At 50.8% G+C, this 19,863-nt stretch overlaps 1 protein-coding gene across 7 annotated transcripts in view; it reads left to right on the plus strand.

Annotated features, from left to right (window-relative positions):
- CRHR2 (corticotropin releasing hormone receptor 2) overlaps positions 1-7,277 on the plus strand; it is a 34,868-nt gene extending 27,591 nt beyond the window's left edge. For 5 of the 7 annotated variants that reach the window (XM_064380490.1, XM_012475139.2, XM_012475140.2 and 2 more), the window contains 4 exons: positions 2,618-2,703; positions 2,917-3,052; positions 3,670-3,711; positions 5,122-7,277. In XM_064380490.1, the coding sequence (XP_064236560.1) occupies positions 2,618-2,703; positions 2,917-3,052; positions 3,670-3,711; positions 5,122-5,262 (405 nt within the window). In that variant the 3' untranslated portion in view covers positions 5,263-7,277. Of the gene's footprint in view, positions 1-2,617; positions 2,704-2,916; positions 3,053-3,669; positions 3,712-4,322 lie in introns of all 7 variants that reach the window. The other 2 variants (XR_001111095.2, XM_012475141.3) reach the window with 2 other exon arrangements.
- Positions 7,278-19,863: the final 12,586 nt, after the last annotated feature.

Below are 19,863 nucleotides of genomic sequence, written 5' to 3' on the forward strand. Positions count from 1 at the left end.
CACCTTAGGAAAGATGTAATCTCCCCCACCCCCAACCCCTGCATGCCCCCAGCTAGGCCACAAGCCCTCTGCAAGCAGGGGCTGTGACTGCCTGTCCACTTCCCCATCGCTGATGCCTGGCTCAGAGCCTGGCACATGGTCACTTGATTCATTGAATGAATGAACAATTAAATAAAACCAGAAACCAGGCTGAATAAGGGCAGGGTACAATAGACAGTTCTTACTAAAGAAATGGAGTGTGTTTTTACGGGGAGGTGGAGTCCAAGAATGGAAAGCTGGAGAGCTCAGTGTGGGCAGGGTGACCAGAAGGCTCCCTCAAGAGAGAGGAAGTGCCTGCTGTGGTGTGAAGGACAAGACTGGGAAACAGGCTCAAAGGAAAGAGAGATTTTCAGGTTACATAGACACAAGCTGAGACGAGTGGGGCCACATCACTAAATGCTGTTTAGTGTAAGGATGGGGACAAAGCCTTGTCTCCCAGATGCTCCACACTTGACCCTGTCCCTGACCTTGCCTCAGCACAAGAAGCAGGGCCCCATAGCCAAGAAGTACTCAGTAAGCACTTGTTGACTGAATAGATGGATGGGTTAAATAGGGGGTGGACAATTGAATAAACTGGTTGCTAGGTAGATGGATGGATGGATGGATGGATGGTTGGGCCAGTGGATGAACAGATAAAAGAGTAGGTAGATAACTTAATGGATTGGTTATTGGGTAGGTGGATGGATGGGTAGATGGATGGGTACATTAATAGATAGATAAAAGAGTGGGTAGATAGCTGAATGAATTGGTTGTTGAGTAAGTGGATGGAAGGATGGATGGATGGATGGATGGATGGATGGATGGAATGATGGGTGGATAGATGGATAGATGGATGGATAGATGATGGATAGATGGACGAATGGATAAAAGTAGGTGGGTAATTGAATGAATTTGTTGGTAGGTAAGTGGATAGATGAATAAAAGTGGGTGGATAATTGAATTGATTAGTGGGTTGATGGATGAGTGGAAGATTAATATTGAATTCAAGAAAATGTGGCAGAAATGATAATATATTTTGATTCCAACAGTTTCTTCTCTCAGAGAAGTCAGGAAGAATCAGAAAAGGTCAAATACTTTGTATTACTTTTATGAGAAAATTAGGATTCACTTATGTGTTAAGGTGATTGTGTCCCATGATCCAGAGGAATATGACAGAACCCAGGAGCTGGAAATTAGGTGAGCCCTAAGAGAAAGCTGGAGGTATCAGGTCACGGCAGCCCCACTAAAGGCTTTCCACCCCCAGCCCTCCCTTGGGCCCCCCAGGCCATACGACTGTGAGGTAAGAGAGCAGCAGGCGTCTGCTGCAGTGGGGTGTGAGCTCTCCCTGCCCCCAGGGCCACCTGAAAGCTTGGGGAGTATCCAGAGGCTACAGGTTGACAGTATCAGGATATCTGCCTATGTCCTGTGTCCCTTCTCTCCCAACCAAGATTCAGAACTTGGGAGGGTTAGAAGGGCCCAGCCCAAGCATAAGACGCAATGGATTTTCTAGACAGAGGCTCAGGGGTGTGTGTGTGTGAGTGGGTGTGCACACATGAGCCAGCAGACACTGCTGGGCTAACATGTATCTCCCTCTGGCCCATGAGCGCCTTGTCAGGAAACAGCCCCGATGTGTCAGGCAACAGCCCCGCTGTGTCAGGCCAACACACACTCCCTTGCCTGTCTGCCTACGCTCGGAGGCAGATGAAGAGAAATGCAGGCGTGCTGTGCCCCAGATCCATGCTCACGCGTGCACAAGCTCTGTAAGGCAAACACATGTGCACAAGTGCTTAAATGACAGACCTGCAGACCCACACCACAGCTCCCAGGGGACAACACAGTCACAGTCACAGCTGACACAGACAAACAGACACTCGCAGGCCTACAGGGACCCACACCCAGCAGGAAGAGGCTGAGGAGCCATGCAGGCCAGTTCCAGGGCCAGGGGCTGGGTGGGGCAGCTCTGGTGCAGAGGGAAGACTCAGAATGAAGATAAATGACGCCCATCCTGGGCCCTCAGAGCCAGCCCCGCCGCCCATCCATCTTCCCTGCCTAGGGTGCCTGTGAAGGCTCTGGAGTTCCTGGGCACAGGGCGGGATGCTGGCAGATTAATCACTCATTCAGCAACTGAGTTATTAATCCCTCCAACTGGCCTTGTCTGCCCCACCAGGGCAGGGCTGTCCTCAGTCAGAAGGACCTCAGGCCGACCTGGAGCCAGAGATAGTGCAAGGGACTCAGAGAGCCTCTCAGTCAACAAGTGGGGACCCTGTGGCAGAGGGGAGCTTCTGTAGGGTCCCTGTGTGGGGGAGAGGGTTGGAGGCTTTCTAAGTCTCAGGAGGCGTGCCCTGTGTTCTCAGTCATGACCCGCAGAGGCTGCCTTTCCTCCTCGGGCCTGGGCTGGAGACGCAGGCTATGGAAAACAGGGCTGTCTCCCTGTCCTGGCAAGGGAGGGGCCGAGGCCTTGGGATGCTGGCAGGTGCTGGGGGGAAAGGTACGATAGGAATGTGCATGGGACATGGGTTTCCGGCGGGGCTGCCCCTCGGCTCCTCTAAGACACATGGTCCTTCCTTTTCCATCTTTCCCATGCCCGCCCTCTCTCCAGATCAATTTCGTATTTCTGTTCAACATAGTCAGGATCCTAATGACGAAGTTACGTGCGTCCACCACATCCGAGACAATCCAGTACAGGTATGTGAGGGGGTGCCTTGACCCCACAGGGGAGAGGGGAGGAGGTCATCGGGCCATCCTCCTGCTTCCTGGCAGAGCCCTCTGCCCCAGGCCTCGGCCAGGGAGCTCGCTCAAGCTTCCGGAAGAAACACCACCACAGTGTCTCCCGCCGTCCCACCTGGTGAGGCCTGCCTACCATGTGGGCTCAGACCTGCGTCCACATCTCACCCCCAGGAAGGCAGTGAAGGCCACCCTGGTGCTCCTGCCCCTCCTGGGCATCACCTACATGCTCTTCTTCGTCAATCCTGGGGAGGATGACCTGTCGCAGATTGTGTTCATCTATTTCAACTCCTTCCTGCAGTCATTCCAGGTAGGGCCCATGACCAGATGGGGGCTCCACAGTGCGCTTCCCTGAGACTGCTCTGCCAGCTGTGCCCTCACTAGGATGGTCCCTTGGGACTGGCACAGCCGTAGCTCAGTTACATCCACAGAGTTAGAAGCCTGTGGACACTCAGCCTGAGCCTGGCCCCTGTCCAGGGTCTGGGTCCTACCAGCCTGCACCTACTGTCCCAGCACCTATTTGGAGGATGCACGCAGTCCAGCCGAATGCCCTCAATAATGTCACACAATATTGAGGTCAGCCACACGGATCAGCTTCCACAGCATCAAGCAGACGGTCACCATGTGACCCCCTTGGTCGCCCACCTCACAGCACCCCCTTCCTCCTCTACCTTCTTCCTCTGGGTTCTCCTTGCTGGGCAGGCTCTGGTGGGGCAGAGTCTGCCTGGCTCCAGGCCTGTGATCACTGCTCACTCAGAGTAGAACCTGGGACATCTGCACCTTGAGCTAGGACGCCACCCAGCTGACTCCAGGGGTTCCTGGGTCAGAGCATTCCCCCCACCATCCTGTCCCCAGTCCCCCACTCCAGGCAGAGCAGCTCCCCCGCCAGCTCACTCCTGACCACTCCCTCCTTTCCTTTCTCTCCAGGGTTTCTTTGTGTCTGTCTTCTACTGCTTCTTCAATGGAGAGGTATGAGGCCAGGGCCTCGGGGTGGCCTGGGCTATCCAGCTCCTCAGACTCCACTCCAGGGCAGCTCCATTGGTGCTGCCCAGCCTTGCAGGAGTGCCAGGGAGGGGAAGGCTTGAGATATTGCCTGCCCTCAGTGGAACAGGAATCTCCTCGCAGGGGCTGGAGCCAGTTTAGAAGGTCAACTGTGCAGGCCCGAAATAACGTGCCATGCCGCACACGTGCACTGAGAGAGCTGGGTGAGCAGGGGAGCCCAGGCTACATGGAATAGAAAGGCCAGAGCAGAGTGGTGACAGGAAGCTTCCAGAAAGAGGTGAGGTGTGTGCCATGCAATCAGGTCTTTATGGACTCAGGGAGCAGAAGAGAGACCAGCACATTCCCCGCTACCTGCCACAGAATAGCCCACACCCTGAGACCAGGCTCTGGGGAGTCAGGCAGCCATGAAGCCTGGCACCAACCATGAGGCCCAGAGCCCCAGGGCAGCTGACACAGGGAGGAGCACATTCGTACCTGGCTGGGGTGGATGAAGACATATAGCAAAGAGCAGACACAGGCCCCAGGGCCCGGGAGCTTCCCAACACTCCAGAGGAATGCACTTGCCTGTCTCTGCACAGGGCACTGGCGAGGTGTCTATGCAGGCCTGCGTCTCTGTGGATGAAAGTCCATGAGCAGATACGGGTCCTGTGGGCTGGATGAGAAGAAGAGAGGGAGCCAGTAAGGTAAAAACAAAAACAAAAACAAAAACACAAAACAAGTGACGGTTATGGAGCATTTATTCTGTTTGAAACAAGTACGAGGCAAGGATGCGAGGAACATTATCCAATTTCCAGAAAAATTCTTCAATTACCAAAGAAATGAGGCAAAAATGACACCAGGTACAACCAAGTTTAGAAATGATCAGAACAGAGCGCTTTCCCTTTCAGGCGGTAAGCCCTGTGGTTAGTCAGGCAGGAGAGTCTAGCAGGTGGTAGGGAAGGTGAGAGCTGCAGAGGGGACCGTCTTCAGGAGGGAGGAGGAGGCATGCCAGGTGTGTGAGCTGGGCGCACGCCATCAATGCCCTGTGGGAGCAGGGGCCTGGGAAGGCTAAGGGGGCCAAGTCTCCAAGCTGCGCTCTCTGGTCCCAAGATGATAATTTTGAAGTGGCAGAGTGAGTTAGGGAAGGGAAGGCAATGTGTCCAGAGGACACTGGATGATCTAGGAGGACTGTGGAGTCAAGCCTCTCCAGGAGAAGACTAAGGAAAGGGCCCCTGGAGAGAGGCCACAGGGTCAGAGCAGGACTTCGGTTTGGAAGCAGACAGTTCCTTGGCATGAGGGTGACAGTTGACCCATGAGGGCAGAGATCAGGGGAGGGGACTGTCCCAGAAGCTCAGGGTTGGTCCCTGGGAGCTGGCCGAGCCTCTGCCTCCCACACAGGTGCGCTCAGCCATGAGGAAGAGGTGGCACCGCTGGCAGGACCATCACTCCCTTCGAGTCCCTGTGGCCCGGGCCATGTCCATCCCCACGTCACCCACGCGGATCAGCTTCCACAGCATCAAGCAGACAGCCACCGTGTGACCCCTTCGTCGCCCACCTGTGCAGCTCCCCCGTCCTCCTCCACTTTCCTCTGGGTTCCTCCTGTTGGGCAGGCTGTGGTGGGGCAGGAGATGGGAAGGGAGAGACCAGCTCTCCAGCATGGCAGGAAAGAGGGGGTGTGGCAGCCAAGGAGGACTCCAAGGGACAGGACCAGCAGAGGCTGCCAGGCTCAGTGCGAGAGGGAGCAGAGGGAATTCCCAGGACTCCCTGAGAAGAGCAGGTCAGATATCTGCAGGCATTTGCTCATCCCAGTCTCTCTGGCCAGAGCCTCACTGTAGAGAGGAAACTGAGGCCCAGAGCAGAGAAGGGCCTGTCCAACAGACAGAGCTATTCATAGTGGCAGACGCAGGGCTCCCCTGCTCTACTCAGTGCCAGCTGCCAGGTGATGGTGTGGCTCTGTGCTGGCTCTCAGCCTCCACACTCAGTGGTGCGCCGCAGTTGGGGTGAGGTATGCCAGCTGGAGCAAAGGATCAATTTGGCTGCCCTATCCCAGGGTCTCTCACCTAGCGAGGCTCACTTGTACCCCACCCTTGTTCCTCTGTCCCCTCCGCAGCCATCCTCCCACCCCTAGGGCTCCATGAGGGATGCTGACTTCCAGACTTGGCTTCCTCTCTTGGGAGACCCCTTCTCTGCCTAGTCCACAGATTAGGGAATCTAGGAAGACACCATCAGGGCAGCCACATTCTTAAGTCAACCAGATGTATGGTGCAGGGCAAAACAAGGAGCAGAGGCATGGAGAAGGGAGGTGTGGGATGGGAATAGCAGAAAACAACGATATCTTCAGTGATTGAAACGCATCCCCCAGTGCCCTTTGCCCTCCAGCCTCCCTTTCAGAAACATCTCTGCTCTCTGTGAAATAAATCATGCCTCTTCGAAACGGCCTCCCCTCAGGTCAAATCACTCAAAGAGTGGTGTGGGCCAAGGATCGTGGCTGGGTCTGTGGTGCCACATCCATCTTTCTTAGTGGACTTAAGCCCTGGCCCAGGACCAGTTCTCTCTGACCTCTGGTAGGTTTCGGGTCTTTATGGTCAAAACACCTGCAGGCAGGTCTGTCCCTTATCAATCCGCCCAGGCTAATACCTGGCCCTAGCCCCCAAACAAGGGCAGTTTGATTCAGCCTGGAGGAGGTGTGCAGCTCACCCAGCAAGCCAGGGCCTGTCCCAAAGGCCAAGACTCTGGAATCTGGTGGGAAGGGTAGACAAGACCCCTCGGTCTCCATATGCAACGACCATCAGAGCAGCTTCCAGGCTTGGCTTCCAACCCTGTCCCCTGTAGTGGAGCTATAGGAGTCAGGGAGGGAGAAACATCAGGCCATTGCTTTCAACAGGAACCAATGCTCTAGGTACCCCCTACAAAAATAAATTTTGAAAAATCATGTATCCCATCTTGCACATTTTTAAGTTGACACTTAATATTTTTTACTTATGTTTTAATACCTTCAGAGGATGTGATTTCTGTCCTTTTGTAAATATTTACATTTTTAAATTAAACTGCTGCAACACTTTAAAATACATCGAATGAAATCTGAACACCACGGTGATTTAACACCCACCCTCATCTGTTTTAGAAACACCTGACCCAGCTCTTACTTTTATTTTATTTTTGAGACTGAGACAGGGTCTCACTCTGTTACCAGGCTAGAGTGCGGTAGCAAGATAACACCTCACTGCAACCTCTGCTTCCCGGGCTCAGGTGATCTTCCCAACTCAGCCCCCCAAATAGCTGGGACTACAGGCATGCACCGCCATGCTGGGCTAATTTTTGTATTTTTTTGTAGACACAGGGTCTGGCCATGTTGCTCAGGCAGGCCAGCTCTGCTTTAATTGTGGGAAATGTTCCATTGTTTCCTTCCTCTTTAATGTGTAGCTTCATTCCGTTGCCCTATAGAATTTTATACTAATGCATTACTTTAATGGCTCAAAGTGTTTTATTGCTCACTTTGTCACACTTGTCTGCCACACAGTATATGAATTGAAATTAAAATATTTCATTTTCTATGACCAGAGGTTCAAGGGTTTTTAAAATAATCTGGGTTGAATTATTACAATTATGTTTTGATATAAAATGTAGTAAATCACTGATTAAAACAACATAGATACCTGAAGCTTTTATAAGTAACTAGTTAAACCTAAAAACAAAAATTTACTGAAAACACAGCTTAATGAAATGGATAGGAAGTTAATGAATCTATAGGTGAATATTCATTGCTAGAATAAATCAGGACTCAGCATCAGTTCTTTTATTTTGCAATGGTTTGTGGTGGCGTGTGCTGAGAAGCCTTTTCAATTCAGCAGATAATCTGGCACTGCCAGTCATTTCTGTGTACTCCTGCTGAGATGTACGGCCAAAACTGAATAGTGATCTATCACCAAAAATGACCTATCAGCTGGTTGTTTAATTAAGTGTCCTTTCAATTTGGCTGAAAACAATGAATTCAATGTTATCTGACTTGCAGTAGGCTTTGGGTGCCCATGTCATCAGCTCTCACCACCAGTTGTGCGGGTGTGTGCTGCAGGTTAGGGGTGAGCCCTGCTTCTCTTGTCAAGAGGGCAGGGAGGTTGGGGCGCCCTGATTTCATTTTCTCAAGTGACAGAACCCAGAACTCAGGCTATCTTAGAAAGTCTTACTGCACACCCAGTGGGCAGCTTGATGGCCGCATCCATTAGTATCATGGGGGCTCTTGTAGGAGCAAGGAGCTGCTAATGGCTTGGCCCTAAGAGGTCACTTGGAGAGTTCTGTGGCCAGATGAGGCTGTGAGCAAGTGCTTATCAGAGCAGACGCTGCAGAGCCTGGCACCAAGTCCCAGCCATTCATCGCTGCTTCTTAAGGCAGCCCCTGGCTCATTATGCCAACTATCCTTTGCTTCTTGGAGGGACCAAGGGCCTGTGATCCCTGCTGGGAGGCCAGGCCTGCCCAGGCCAACACCAAGAAGAGCATCAAAGTTGCTAACCTTTGTTCAGCAGAAACTTCCTCTCTCCAGTTCAGAGGAGGCTCCCCCTTGGTCCCTCCCCAGCCTGAATCCCTCATTACTCAGTCTCCTGGTTATGACTCCCTCTGAGCTCTGCCCTTAAAATGCCACCAGAGCCATTAGGCCCTCTCTCTGGGTCCTCACTTGTTAAGCTCGTTAGGCACCTGTTCCTCAAGCTAAGCCAGTCCTCATTAGCATCTGCTTCGACACTGGCAGCCCCTCGTGGAGCCGGCCTTCCTGGAAAGTGGCCTCATTAGCAGACTCTCCTCCGTTACAGGCAAGTTCCAGCACCCAGACCCTGCGGGCCCTTAGGGTCCCTGTTTAACCCTTTCACCCATCCTAATTCACATAATTGGGGAAGACCTGGCTCAGGCCTCTCGGCCCCACTCCAAGGGAGAGGCAGAGGCAGAGCCCTGACCCCAGCACAGCTCCAAGTCCCTCAGCCATCATCAAAGCACAGTTCCTGCTGGGGTACAGGCTGGTAAATGACATACACACAGTGGCAGGAGTGATGGGTGGTGGAGCATCTGTGCAGCAGGAGGTGAATGGCAGGGATGGCATGTCTCTCGCAGGTCCCCTGCTGGGAGGGCCCATGGTGGAGGCACTACCCGAGGGCCTGAAGCCTCAAGACCTGTGGGGGATGGCACTCGTAGGAAGTCCCTCCAGTGTACAGACTTCCCTAGAGACAGAGGCAGACATTCCTGTGGCCACAGAGAGGGAGGCCCAGATGAAAATGACACAAGAGCAGGAACACAGGGAGACTTGTAGGAACACATGCACAGACCTAGAGAGGGAGGCGCACGCACCTTCCTCCATCATTCATTCCCCATTCACAGAACACCAGGGTGTACCAGGTATGGAAGTAACAGAAAGACAAGGTCCCTGTTTCAAGAAACTCAAAATCTGGTTGAGAACAGCACAAGGAAAAGGCAGGCAAAAGATGCAGGTGGGCTCCTGCAGCTCACGCCTGTCCTCAGCCCCTTGCCTTGTCCATTTCCTAGTCCATGCCCATGGTGGCCCCAAGCCAGCTGGTTTCTAAGTAGGAGGACCTGAGCTGCCCTCCCCACATCTTTCCCCTGCCCCACCATGCAGGCCTGGACCTCCAGATGCTGCAGAGACAGAATCAGGAAAGAAGCCCAGCTGAGCCACTTGTGCTTTCCCCAGCATCGTCAGAGGCCCTGGGCAGGTGGAAGTCATGTGCTGATGCAGCTGGACGGGAAGGGGGCTCCCTATGAGGGACAGCTGAAGGGACTAGAAAATGCACCCTCAGGAGAACAAACTATCTGCTGCACATGTCATGGGGGCATGGAGGCAGGCCTGGGGCTGTGAGGCCCAAGGGGAGTCCTTTCCTAGAGTGACATTTAGAGTCGAGGAGGGTTCGGTGAAGAGCTGTCCCTCAGGTGGAACCAGTGGCTGGGGTGGCCATGAGAATAGTAGGGGCTTGAAGGGGGGGACCCCTCCAGCCAGGAAGCCCAGCCCACTATTCTGAGAGCACACCCGGAACCAAGCTGGTGGTGTGTGACACAGCAGGCTTCAGGAGGCATGCTGGATGGGGTCTAGGAATCCACACACTTCATAAGCCCCAGGTGATTCTGTCAGCTGTGATGTGGGGACCAGCGAAAAACGACACATTCCTTTGAGGGAATGTGTTCTCTTTCCAGGTCCACAAGGGGCGTAGTTTTAAGGGCAAGAACTTCCCAGCACCACGTTTTCTCCCCCTCCCATCAGTCTTCATCCCGGAGATTTAAGGGTTTATGTTTAAACTTCACAGGCATGGGAAGAAACAGTCAATCACTCCAGCGGAAGTTCTAAGGAACTCCTTTCATTGGCCTGGGGTCTTAGAGAAGGTAGGGGTTCCTCCCAGGCTAAAAGTCCCCTTCTTCCACACCCCTTCAGACTCCATGTTTGGATCCCCTTCTACGAACACTCCCTTCGTGGAAGCTGTTTTTCTCTCTCCTGGATTTCCCCTCTGGAGTCCCCTTCCACACTGTCTTGTGGAAGCCTGTCTTCCCCTCCTAAACTCCATCTCTCTCTATTCCCTTCCACTCAGGGTGGAAGCTGCTTTCCTCTCCTGGATTCTATCTTTCTGGATTCTCTCACTCGGTGTGAGAGTTAGCTGTTTATTTCTCTCTCCTCCTCCTTTTTCTCTCTCTAAATAAATCACTTTCTACAAACACTTTTGAGTCCAGCATTTACTGTGCACTGCACCGTGGTCCCCTCTTTCATTCTTGAGAGGGCAGGAGACCAAGAACCTGGAGAAATGTCCTCTCAGCAGAGCTGAGGGCACCCTGAACCCCAATATTACATTTTGGTGAGCCAGCCAGGAAAGGGGTACACCAGAAAGAGGGGTACACCAGAAAGAGAGGTACATGCAGGAAAGGGGTGCAGCCGGAAAGGAAGACTTCAAAATCATGAGTAAAACCAGCCCCATTCTGTCCTGTCTCTTTAAAAACACCGGAGCAGCACCCAGACCCTCAAGGGGGTCTAGCTGCAGCAGCAGCGCCCCAGCCAGAATTAAAAGTGCAGTTTTTTTTTTTTTTTTTTTACCTCCAAGCTCTCTCTCTGCATTCCCTCTCCTTCTCTAGCCTTCGGATATTATCTCTGGGACCAAAACCTGTAGGAGCCTGAGGGGTGGAAAGGGTGAGCAGCCCCACTTTCGCTCCTTGCTGGCTGGGAATGGGGACCACAGAGACCATGGTCCAGCCCCTCAGGTGGACCCAGGTGTGCGCAGCAACCCATAGCCACCAGCACCACGGGCCAGAGAAAAACAGCGGGGAGAGGCAAGGTACAGCCTGATCCTGCAGGGGACCAGGAAGCACGGCAGCCTGGTACATGGTTCTGGCAGGCCTCTCCGGCGTTCCCCAGTCCCAAGCGGCAGTGTAAAATGGCTCCCCAGAGCGTTCGCCTGAGGGCTACGGGTTCCTGTGTGGGCAGCAGCTCGGGGAGTGGCCCAACCACGCACGTGGTTCTGGCGTAGTCAACATGGCTACCGGAAGCCGCGGGGGTGGGGGAACTCACGCTGGCCAGCAGTGGCTGCAAACACGGCTTTTAACTCTCAAACCCAAAGCGGCAAGCGGATTTTTCTCTGGGCGCACAGGCTGAAAGAAAAGCGGCTGCTGGCTGTCAGGCCCGCCCAGCTTTTAGGCCGGCCACACCGCCTCAGGGTGCAGCATTCTCATTCAAAATGCGGCTTAAGAAAGCTTTCTGCCTTCCCTTAACACAAGTAGCCTGTTTGCATAGTTGGTTTAGATGTAGGGCAGGTAGCTGCTAGATTACTAGTTCAAATCCCTGGTGGAGCCAGTCTTGAATTTGGGCAAGTCTTTTGGGGAAATTCAGAAGCTGAAAGCTATGGGACTTTGTATTTGGTGTATAATTTGTCTTGCTGAGGATTGGCTCTCTCTCTCTCTGGTGGAACTTTTCCATCTAGAAGATCATAGTTAAACCAGTTCCAGGGCCCAAATAGTCTATGTCAGTTCTCACATTCCTAAGGGCGTTTTCATACAATGGAAAATGGGTTAGGGGAGAGGAGGCCCAGGTCCTGAGGGTATTGTTCCGGCCTCAGCCATGCCCAGCCTGCCTTCTTTGTACTGTGTGCTCTAATGGCCCCTCCCTAGAAGCTTACCCTTCTGGGGCAGTTTTCTAAATTGTCCTGTGTAAATTGGACTTTTGCTGGGAAATATTGGTACCCATTTCCTGAGCCTCACTGGCCTGGTTCAAGGACTTGTTGGTATGAACCACTCAACCCAACAGTCCATTAATGCCTCTATGGTGGGCACTGGAGGTCATGCAGTGAGTGAGTCCTATGATGCTGGTAAGTCATGATTGAAATCCAGTACATAGAAGGCCCTCTGATAAGATGGATCACGCATTTTGGGCACATGAAATTTCCGGGTACTGACTGAAAGACGTTTCATTTCAGTACCCATTTTACCTAAGGGATGCCTTAGGTCCAAGTGGCTGTAATTTCTTTAACTAGGAATGCTGGCATTCCTTGTGTTCGATTCCAGGTGGGTGCTTATATTCCCAAACTCAAGTCCCCATTAAATTGTATCCTAGAAAATTGGGACCAATTTGACACACAGCCTTTAAGGAAGAAGCGGCTTATTTTTCTCTGCCAAATAGTGTAGCCAAATTACCCTCTGCCGAGTGGAAAACCTAGCCCCCAAAGGGAAGGGAAGAAAATCCAACAGCTTTCCTTGAGCGATTGCGGGAGACCTTAAGAAAGTACACCCCCCGTCACCAGATTCCATTGAGAATCAGTTAATACCAAAGGACAAGTCTATTACTCAGTCAGCAGCAGGTATCAGGCGGAAGCTCCAGAAGCTGGCTTTGGGGCCAGAGCAGAGTCTAGAATCATTACTGAACCAGACAACCTCGGTGCTTTATAATAGAGGCCAGAAAGAACAGGCTGAAAGGAACAGGAGAGATCAGCCTTAGTCATGGCTTTCAGGCAAGCAGACCCCAGGGGCTCAAATGAGGGAAAGGTTTGGGTTAGCCTCCAGTCTGGCAGAACTTGTTACCAGTGTGGTCTGAAGGGACGTTTTGTAAGAAATTGTCTCCAGAGGAGTGGACCACCACCTCGTCCATGCTTGCTGTGCCAAGGGAATCATTGGAAAGCACACTGTCCCAGGGTACGAAGGGCCCAGGTGCCTGACATGTCTAACCAGATGACCCAATGGCAGGACTGAGGGTTCCTGGAGCAAGTGCCAGCACGAGCCGTCACCCTCACAGAGCCCTGGGTAAAGCTGACCATAGAGGTCCAGGAAGTCAATATTCTCCTGGACACTGCATGGCCTTCTCAATATTTCTCTCCTGCCTGGAGACTTGGTGCTTGTTAATTCTCTCCCCTGAGACTCTCCCTCTCTAGGCCCATCTTGGGAAGAACATTTTCGATTATTCTGTCTGCCCCAACAGCAGTTAAGGTAGTGGGAATTAACTCATGGATTCATCACACCTGGCTGAAGCCTTGGATACCTCCTGAGGAAAAGTCACAGACTCTCCGCTCCGCAGCCTGAACTTCCAGGAGACGACCCTTCATCCACCTGCGAACCATTAGAAAATCTACATCTGCTTTTCCAACAAGATCCTCAGGGAAGTAACCACACATAAGTCTAACTTATATCCTGTCATTAACAGGACTATAACCCTCAACTTTGCTATCTGTCAAACTCCGATTATCCTTTTCATAGTGGGAAAGGAACCTGTCTCTTTCTAGGAAAAATGCTGCTATTTTGTAAACCAGTGAAGTGTTGTTTTGAATCTAGAACTCAGGAATCAAACACAGGACTAAAAATCTTCCATAAACAGTATTGTGAAGCTTGTTTAGCAACTGACCGTCCTGGCTCTGTTCTCTCCTAGGCTCGTTTATAACCATTCTATATTTGTTGGCCTCCGGGCCTCTCATCTTTAACCACCTTGTCACATTGGTTTCTTACAGAACCATAAGGTCACTAATGATCCTGCCGCTGGAACCCTGGATGTCCTTGGCTTGTGTGCTCTATTGTGGACCTCAGGATCAACCTGCACCCCTGAAAGGCTCCCCCTGGAGGAAACCTCAACTGCAGGTCCCCTTCTGCACCCCATTTCAGCAGGAAGTAGTTAAAGAGGATCGACGTCCGAAATTCCAACAGAAGTTGGGCTTTCCTATTCAGAGGGGGAATGAGGGAATGTGTTCTTTCCGAGTCCACAAGGGGGAGCAGTTTTAAGGGCAGGAACTTCCTAGCTCCACATTTTCTCCCCCTCCCATCAGTCTTCATCTGGGAGATTAAATGGTTTATGTTTAAAGTTCACGGGCACGGAAGAAACTAACAGTCAATCACTCCAGCGGAAGTTCTAAGGAATGTCTTTCATTGGCCTGGGGTCTTAGAGAAGGTGGAGGTTCCTCCCAGGCTAAAAGTCCCCTTCTTCCACACCCCTTCAGACTCCATGTTTGGATCCCCTTCCACGAACACTCCCTTCATAGAAGCTGTTTTTCTTTATCCTGGATTTCCCCTCTGAAGTTCCCTTCCACACTCTCTCGTGGAAGCCTGTCTCCCCCGCTAAACTCCATCTCTCTCTATTCCCTTCCACTCTTTGGAAGCTGCTTTCCTCTCCTGGATTCTATCTTTCTGGATTCTCTCACTCAGTGTGAGAATTAGCTGTTTGTTTCTCTCTCCTCCTCCTTTCTCTCTCTAAATAAATCACTTTATACAAACACTTTTGAGTCCAGCATTTACTGCGCACTGCGCCGTGGTCCCCTCTCTCATTCTTGAAAGGGCAGGAGACCAAGAACCCGGAGAAACGTCCTCTCAGGGGGGCTGAGTGCACCCTGAACCCCAATATTACACCTTGTCTCTTGTTTCCAATACACACACATATGCTGTAGAAAGTGACAGCGATGCCCAGCAAGGTGACTCACGCCTGTAATCTCAACACTTTGAGAGGCCGAGGCGGGCAGATCACCTTGTGATCTGTGGTCAGGAGTTCGAGACCAGCCTGGCCAAGGTGGTGAAACCCCATATCTACTAAAAATACAAAAATTAGCCAGGCATGGTGGCACACGCCTATAATCCCAGCTACTTGGGAGGCTGAGGCAGGAGAATCACTTGAACCCAGGAAGCGGAGGTTGCGGTGAGCTGAGATCACACCACTGCATTCCAGTCTAGAGGAGAGAGTGAGATTCAGTCTCAAAAAAAAAAAGAAGAGAAAAGAAAAAGAAAGAAGAAAACGTGAATCTACTCATCAATGTGCCCAGGATGGCTTCCAGGCTCTGCCTCAAAGGTGCCATTAATTTTCCTGAGGGAGCTGTGCCACTAAGACATGTTAATTAGCAGGAGGAATAGGCAGAGCGCATCACTGCCCTATGTTGACTGAGTTTCCAGCAGATTTTCCTGTTAGGGATTTGTGTTTAGGCCTCAAGGCCCTCCCACACAACACAGTAGCAGGCCTCCCTCCTCACAGAACCATCACCCACCACATCCTATGCATCAGTCAGAAGTGTCCCCTCTGGGGACTCCTTCAGCAGCCTCTGCAGACTCCACTGCTGGGCTGGGCATTCCAGGGGGCATGTGCTATTACTTAGGCCCACAGCAAGAGTTCTGCACTCAGGAGAAACCCTAGAGACATTCATTAAAGAAACCAGTCTTTCCTGTTTGTTCTACCCAAAGCTGGTTACCCCACAAGAATGACCAAAGGCACAAAGAAGTCCCAGAGATCTATTGGCTTTGCACAGCGGGGGAATCTGTGGCTCCATACCCTACCCCTACCAGAGCCCAGAGGCTGGTCCCAGACAGAGGGCATCACCTGTTCTGTACTTCACATGCATGACAGCAGATGGGAGCAGGAGGGCCTCCAATACACCCTGCAGACTCTCCTGCAGCTGTCACCTAACCTCACCCCAAGGGGCCCCAGGCCTCAATGGCTCTCGACTTCCCACTGGCAGAGGACGCAGGCTGCCCTGCAACAATTCCCTAAGCTGGGATGAGGCATGGGTTGCCCCCTTAGTCCAGGATGATTCCTGTGACCTAGTGTAATTCATAGCATACTTTTCACTCTCACGAGCCCTGGTCTGGACAATAAACTATATGATCACCCTACTTAAACCCCCCATTTGTCTGTATACACAGCAGGGGCTACAGACGCTGCTTGGATAAGTGAATGATGAAAGTCAGATCCGTAGGAAATTCTGAACGTTAGCTACTGCACTTTGGAAGGAGACCTGAGTAGAAGGGATTTTCTGAGGCGACATCCTGAGTTCCATCTCAGTGTCTGCTTGGTGGACAAACGATTGCACAGGGATCAACGAGCAGGAGCTAATGATTCTAGTTCCAGAAGAAAACTGTCCTTCAGCTTCTGCTGTGAATATGATAAAGTAATTAATTGTGCTTAATTAGCTCTGTAGAGCACTAAGTAAGTCCCCCTCTGGCTCTCAAAGGCCCAACCGTGATAAATCATCCAGCATCATGCATCCCCACAGAGGCCCTTCCACCCAGGAAGGTGGAGAAACTCAAGATGCATCATTTCTTCCTTCAACCCCAGTTCCAGTCTCAGTGTTCTCTGGGGAAGGCCAGTGAGGGGCCCATGAGCGATCATGCAGCCATCTCTTTTCCCTGTTCTTCCTGCTCCTCCCAAATGCTGTACCTGCAATTACAAGGAAATCCATACTCCCTCTGGCCATTCAGGGACTTTCCACATGTGCTCTATGGAGGCCCCCAGTTCCTAAGCAAATTGACACCCCAGCCTTGTCTCCAGATCCATCTCAAACCTCTGCTTGAAAGATTCTGGGCCACCCCAACTCTCGCTTCATTGCAGACTTGAATGTGGTCTTTGCATCCGAAGAAATGAGGTGCCAATGCTTGTGGGGTTCCCCATAAAGGAGTTCTGTCTGGAAAGAGCCCCTCCCATGACCTGCACCCAGATCTGGACTTCATTTGGGCGCTGGCCCCTTGGAGATGGGATAGGTCCATTCCCCTAGAAAAACAGATGGGTATAAACACAGCATGACACCTCTACAGGAATCCCTGAAGGAACTACAGGCCAAAGTTTACAAGCCCCAACATCAAGATAAAATTAAAGCGCTCTAATTTAGCTAACAAGAATTCCCTATGTTGGTGGTGCTCAGGCCTGGCTGCGTTTTAGAAGCCCCACCCCAGGCTCCCTGAAACACATCTCAGGAGGCGTGGACCCATATGTGAACAGGCTGCACGAATGCTTACGAGGCCCCATGCTCGCCGTGTCTCCCACGGGCCCACCTCCCCACTGCACTGGGCAACACCTTTCTGGGCCCGGGCCAAGCCTCCTCAGTGGCCACCCTGGCTGTATGTGAGGGTAGGCCTCACCATCAGGTTGTGAAGGGCCCGAAGGCAGGGCCACATCTGGTCCAACCCCGAACTGCCAATACCAGTTACCCAGTGTTACTGTTCCTTTCAGGGTACCTCGTCCAGCCCAGGAACTCTTGTCCCTGAAAGACCTTGAAGTCTTACAGTTTCTCTGCATGGAACCTCTTCTCAGAGACTACTGGTGTGTTAAAGATTTTAGAATTTACTTTTATTTTAGTGATAATCTTTAAAAATGCTTACCAGTTACCTCTTTTTCAGTGTCAAATGGAAGATGGTCTCAGAATAAGTATATATTACCTAAAGTTTCTCAAAATGGGGATTCTGGGTGTACTAGAGGCTTCTGAGATCTTGTTTCCTTTAAAAAGCGCACCACTCTACTAAGTTTGGAAACCTGCCTTTGTGCCCAACCCTTCAGTGGCTGCAGGCCTTTTGCAGAGTACAGACATGGGGTTTGAGCTAAGGGGTGAGGTGTGTGAAAGTGGTCACTTCTAAGTAAGCCAGTTTTTATACCAAAATACAAAATACAGACTGTGAGAGCAGTCCTGCAGGGAAAGATACATTTGTTCATTAAATCACTCACATATTTACCAAGGACTTACACTTCTGTAAGCAATGAGGATACAGCCAAAGAACAAAACAGACCCAAATTCTTGTCCTTGTGCAACTTCCATTCTAATGGAAGACTGAAAATTAAACAAAATAAAAAAGTAAAATACATTTGAAGTGCTTAGTGCTCAAGAGGAAAAAGAAAACAAGGAAGGCGATATGAAAGGGATGTGTCTGAATGTGGGGGGTGATGCAGCCCATGCTGAAACTTCAGATGAAGCAGATGAGGAAGGCCTCACTGAGGCGACTGCTGAATGACATCCTGAGATGAGGGAGTGCTTGTGGGGAGCACTCCCTGGTTTACTGTCTTTTGCAATAAACCAGGTGGGTGATGATGGTGGCTTGGCCCAAGCTGGTGACCACGAAGGTGGTGAGAAGTGGCCCGATTTTGATATAGCGTGCAGATGGAATTGACAGGCTGGACAAAAAAATGGAAAATCTGGGCTCAAGTTTTTAAATAACATTAATAAAGACTTTCTAAAGCTTGCCAGTGGGTTTTTTCTTTCCCACAATTTCATTGTACTTAATCTCACCGTCAATTAGTTCATACTTAGATGCAGAACAGTGAGTTTTGATGAGCCAAAAAAGGTTTTAATTTGCCTAAATTGTTTTAGTTAGCATAGCTGCTTCTGTGCTAATTGTTGGTGATTCAGTTTCAAGACCCAACAAATGCAGGCATAGCCTGGCAAATTCTATGCAGGCTCACTTATGCACTAAGCCTTGCACATTAAAAAAGGATGGCAGAGAGTTCTGGCTCCCAAAGAAAGAAGGGCTCCCTCTCTTCCTAGTCTCAAGCTCCTGAAAATACCCATTAGGTTCAGGCTCAGGCTGTGGCCTGGGATGGAGAAATGGAGAGTTAGAGTAGCTACCCCAGCTAGACACTACAAGAGTTAGGACGAGAAGCCAGCTCACTTTATTTCCAGCCCAGAGCTCACAGCACTCCTCTGCTCTTTGACCTCACTACCCTCATCCAGCAAGAATAAAGCTCCCTAAAATTCCCCGGGGGAAACAGAAATCCTACTGCTCACTTCTCCACCCTCACATCTCCTTCTCTCATTGTCTCACCAGATACAACGTCCTACAAATTCATATTCTCTGAGGAAACCCCTTTTTAGAGAGCAACGGGTCCAGCCTTTCACACGGCTAGAAAGTTCACAAGGTGCAACAGTGGTAGTGCTTCTCCCAAGGGACTTAACATATGGATGCCCAGGCCCACCCTCAACTCATTAAATTGGTTTGAGGAGGCACCCAGACAGAAGTATTTTTTTAAAGCTCAAGCTATTTTAATGTGCAGGGTTGAGAACCACTGCCCCGTATTTTTGGGAGATGTAATGAACAGGAGTAACTTCTCCAAGACACAATGCTATTTCTGTCGCTCTTGTTTAGCTAGCCCACAGTTCGGTACAAACAGGTATATAAATAATTTAGAAGGCCTCAAAAGCATTAAAAGAAAACATCTTTTACTGAGGCAACAGATTTTCAAAGGTGTGTCCTTTAACACACAAGGAAGACAGCCCATCCAGTAAGAAGGGAGCATGTCACCAGCAAGAGCGAAGGGGCTCTGAGCCAGGAGGGCGAGGCTGCAGGCTGCACCTCTCAGGCAACTCCTGGTGATGTTCCCAAATCACATCCCAATTTCTGGAGGAGACATTCATTCCATCCACACAGCCTTAACACAATTACTCCTTAGAGGCATCTCAATAACCAAGAATTAGTGAACAGATAACAACAGGTAGACGTTGAGGCAAAGCAAAATTAGTCATCCACTTACTTACTGAATCTTCAACAAAATTTCACTTTGGTGTTGGCCAAATGCTATAAACACCTGCCTTAAACATTGCCACACCATCAGCAAAGATGCTGGCGCAAGCCTCTGTAATATAAGCAATGCTCTCAAAGACCTCCATCCTAGCTCAGCCCAAGAGATAGGTAATAGTTTTCTCTTGGGAAATAAAAGGTTCATTTCAAGGCTACTATAACCAGAGATAATTTGGATTTATCTCTAGGACACTCAGCCCTCTCAAGGAATAGACTCCACTGACTAAGACAGTCACTGCCATTACCCCGCAATTACACTGGTTAAGGGGGCAGTAAACAAAGGTCTAGAATGAATCTATTTCTTTTTTTTTTTTTAGAAGGAGTTTCACTCTTGTTACCCAGGCTGGCTGAAGTGCAATGGTGCGATCTCGGCTC

This window comes from Aotus nancymaae, unplaced genomic scaffold, assembly GCF_030222135.1.
Source record: "Aotus nancymaae isolate 86718 unplaced genomic scaffold, 86718_ANA_hifiasm-v0.15.2.pri h1tg000025l, whole genome shotgun sequence".
Lineage (NCBI taxonomy): Eukaryota > Metazoa > Chordata > Mammalia > Primates > Aotidae > Aotus > Aotus nancymaae.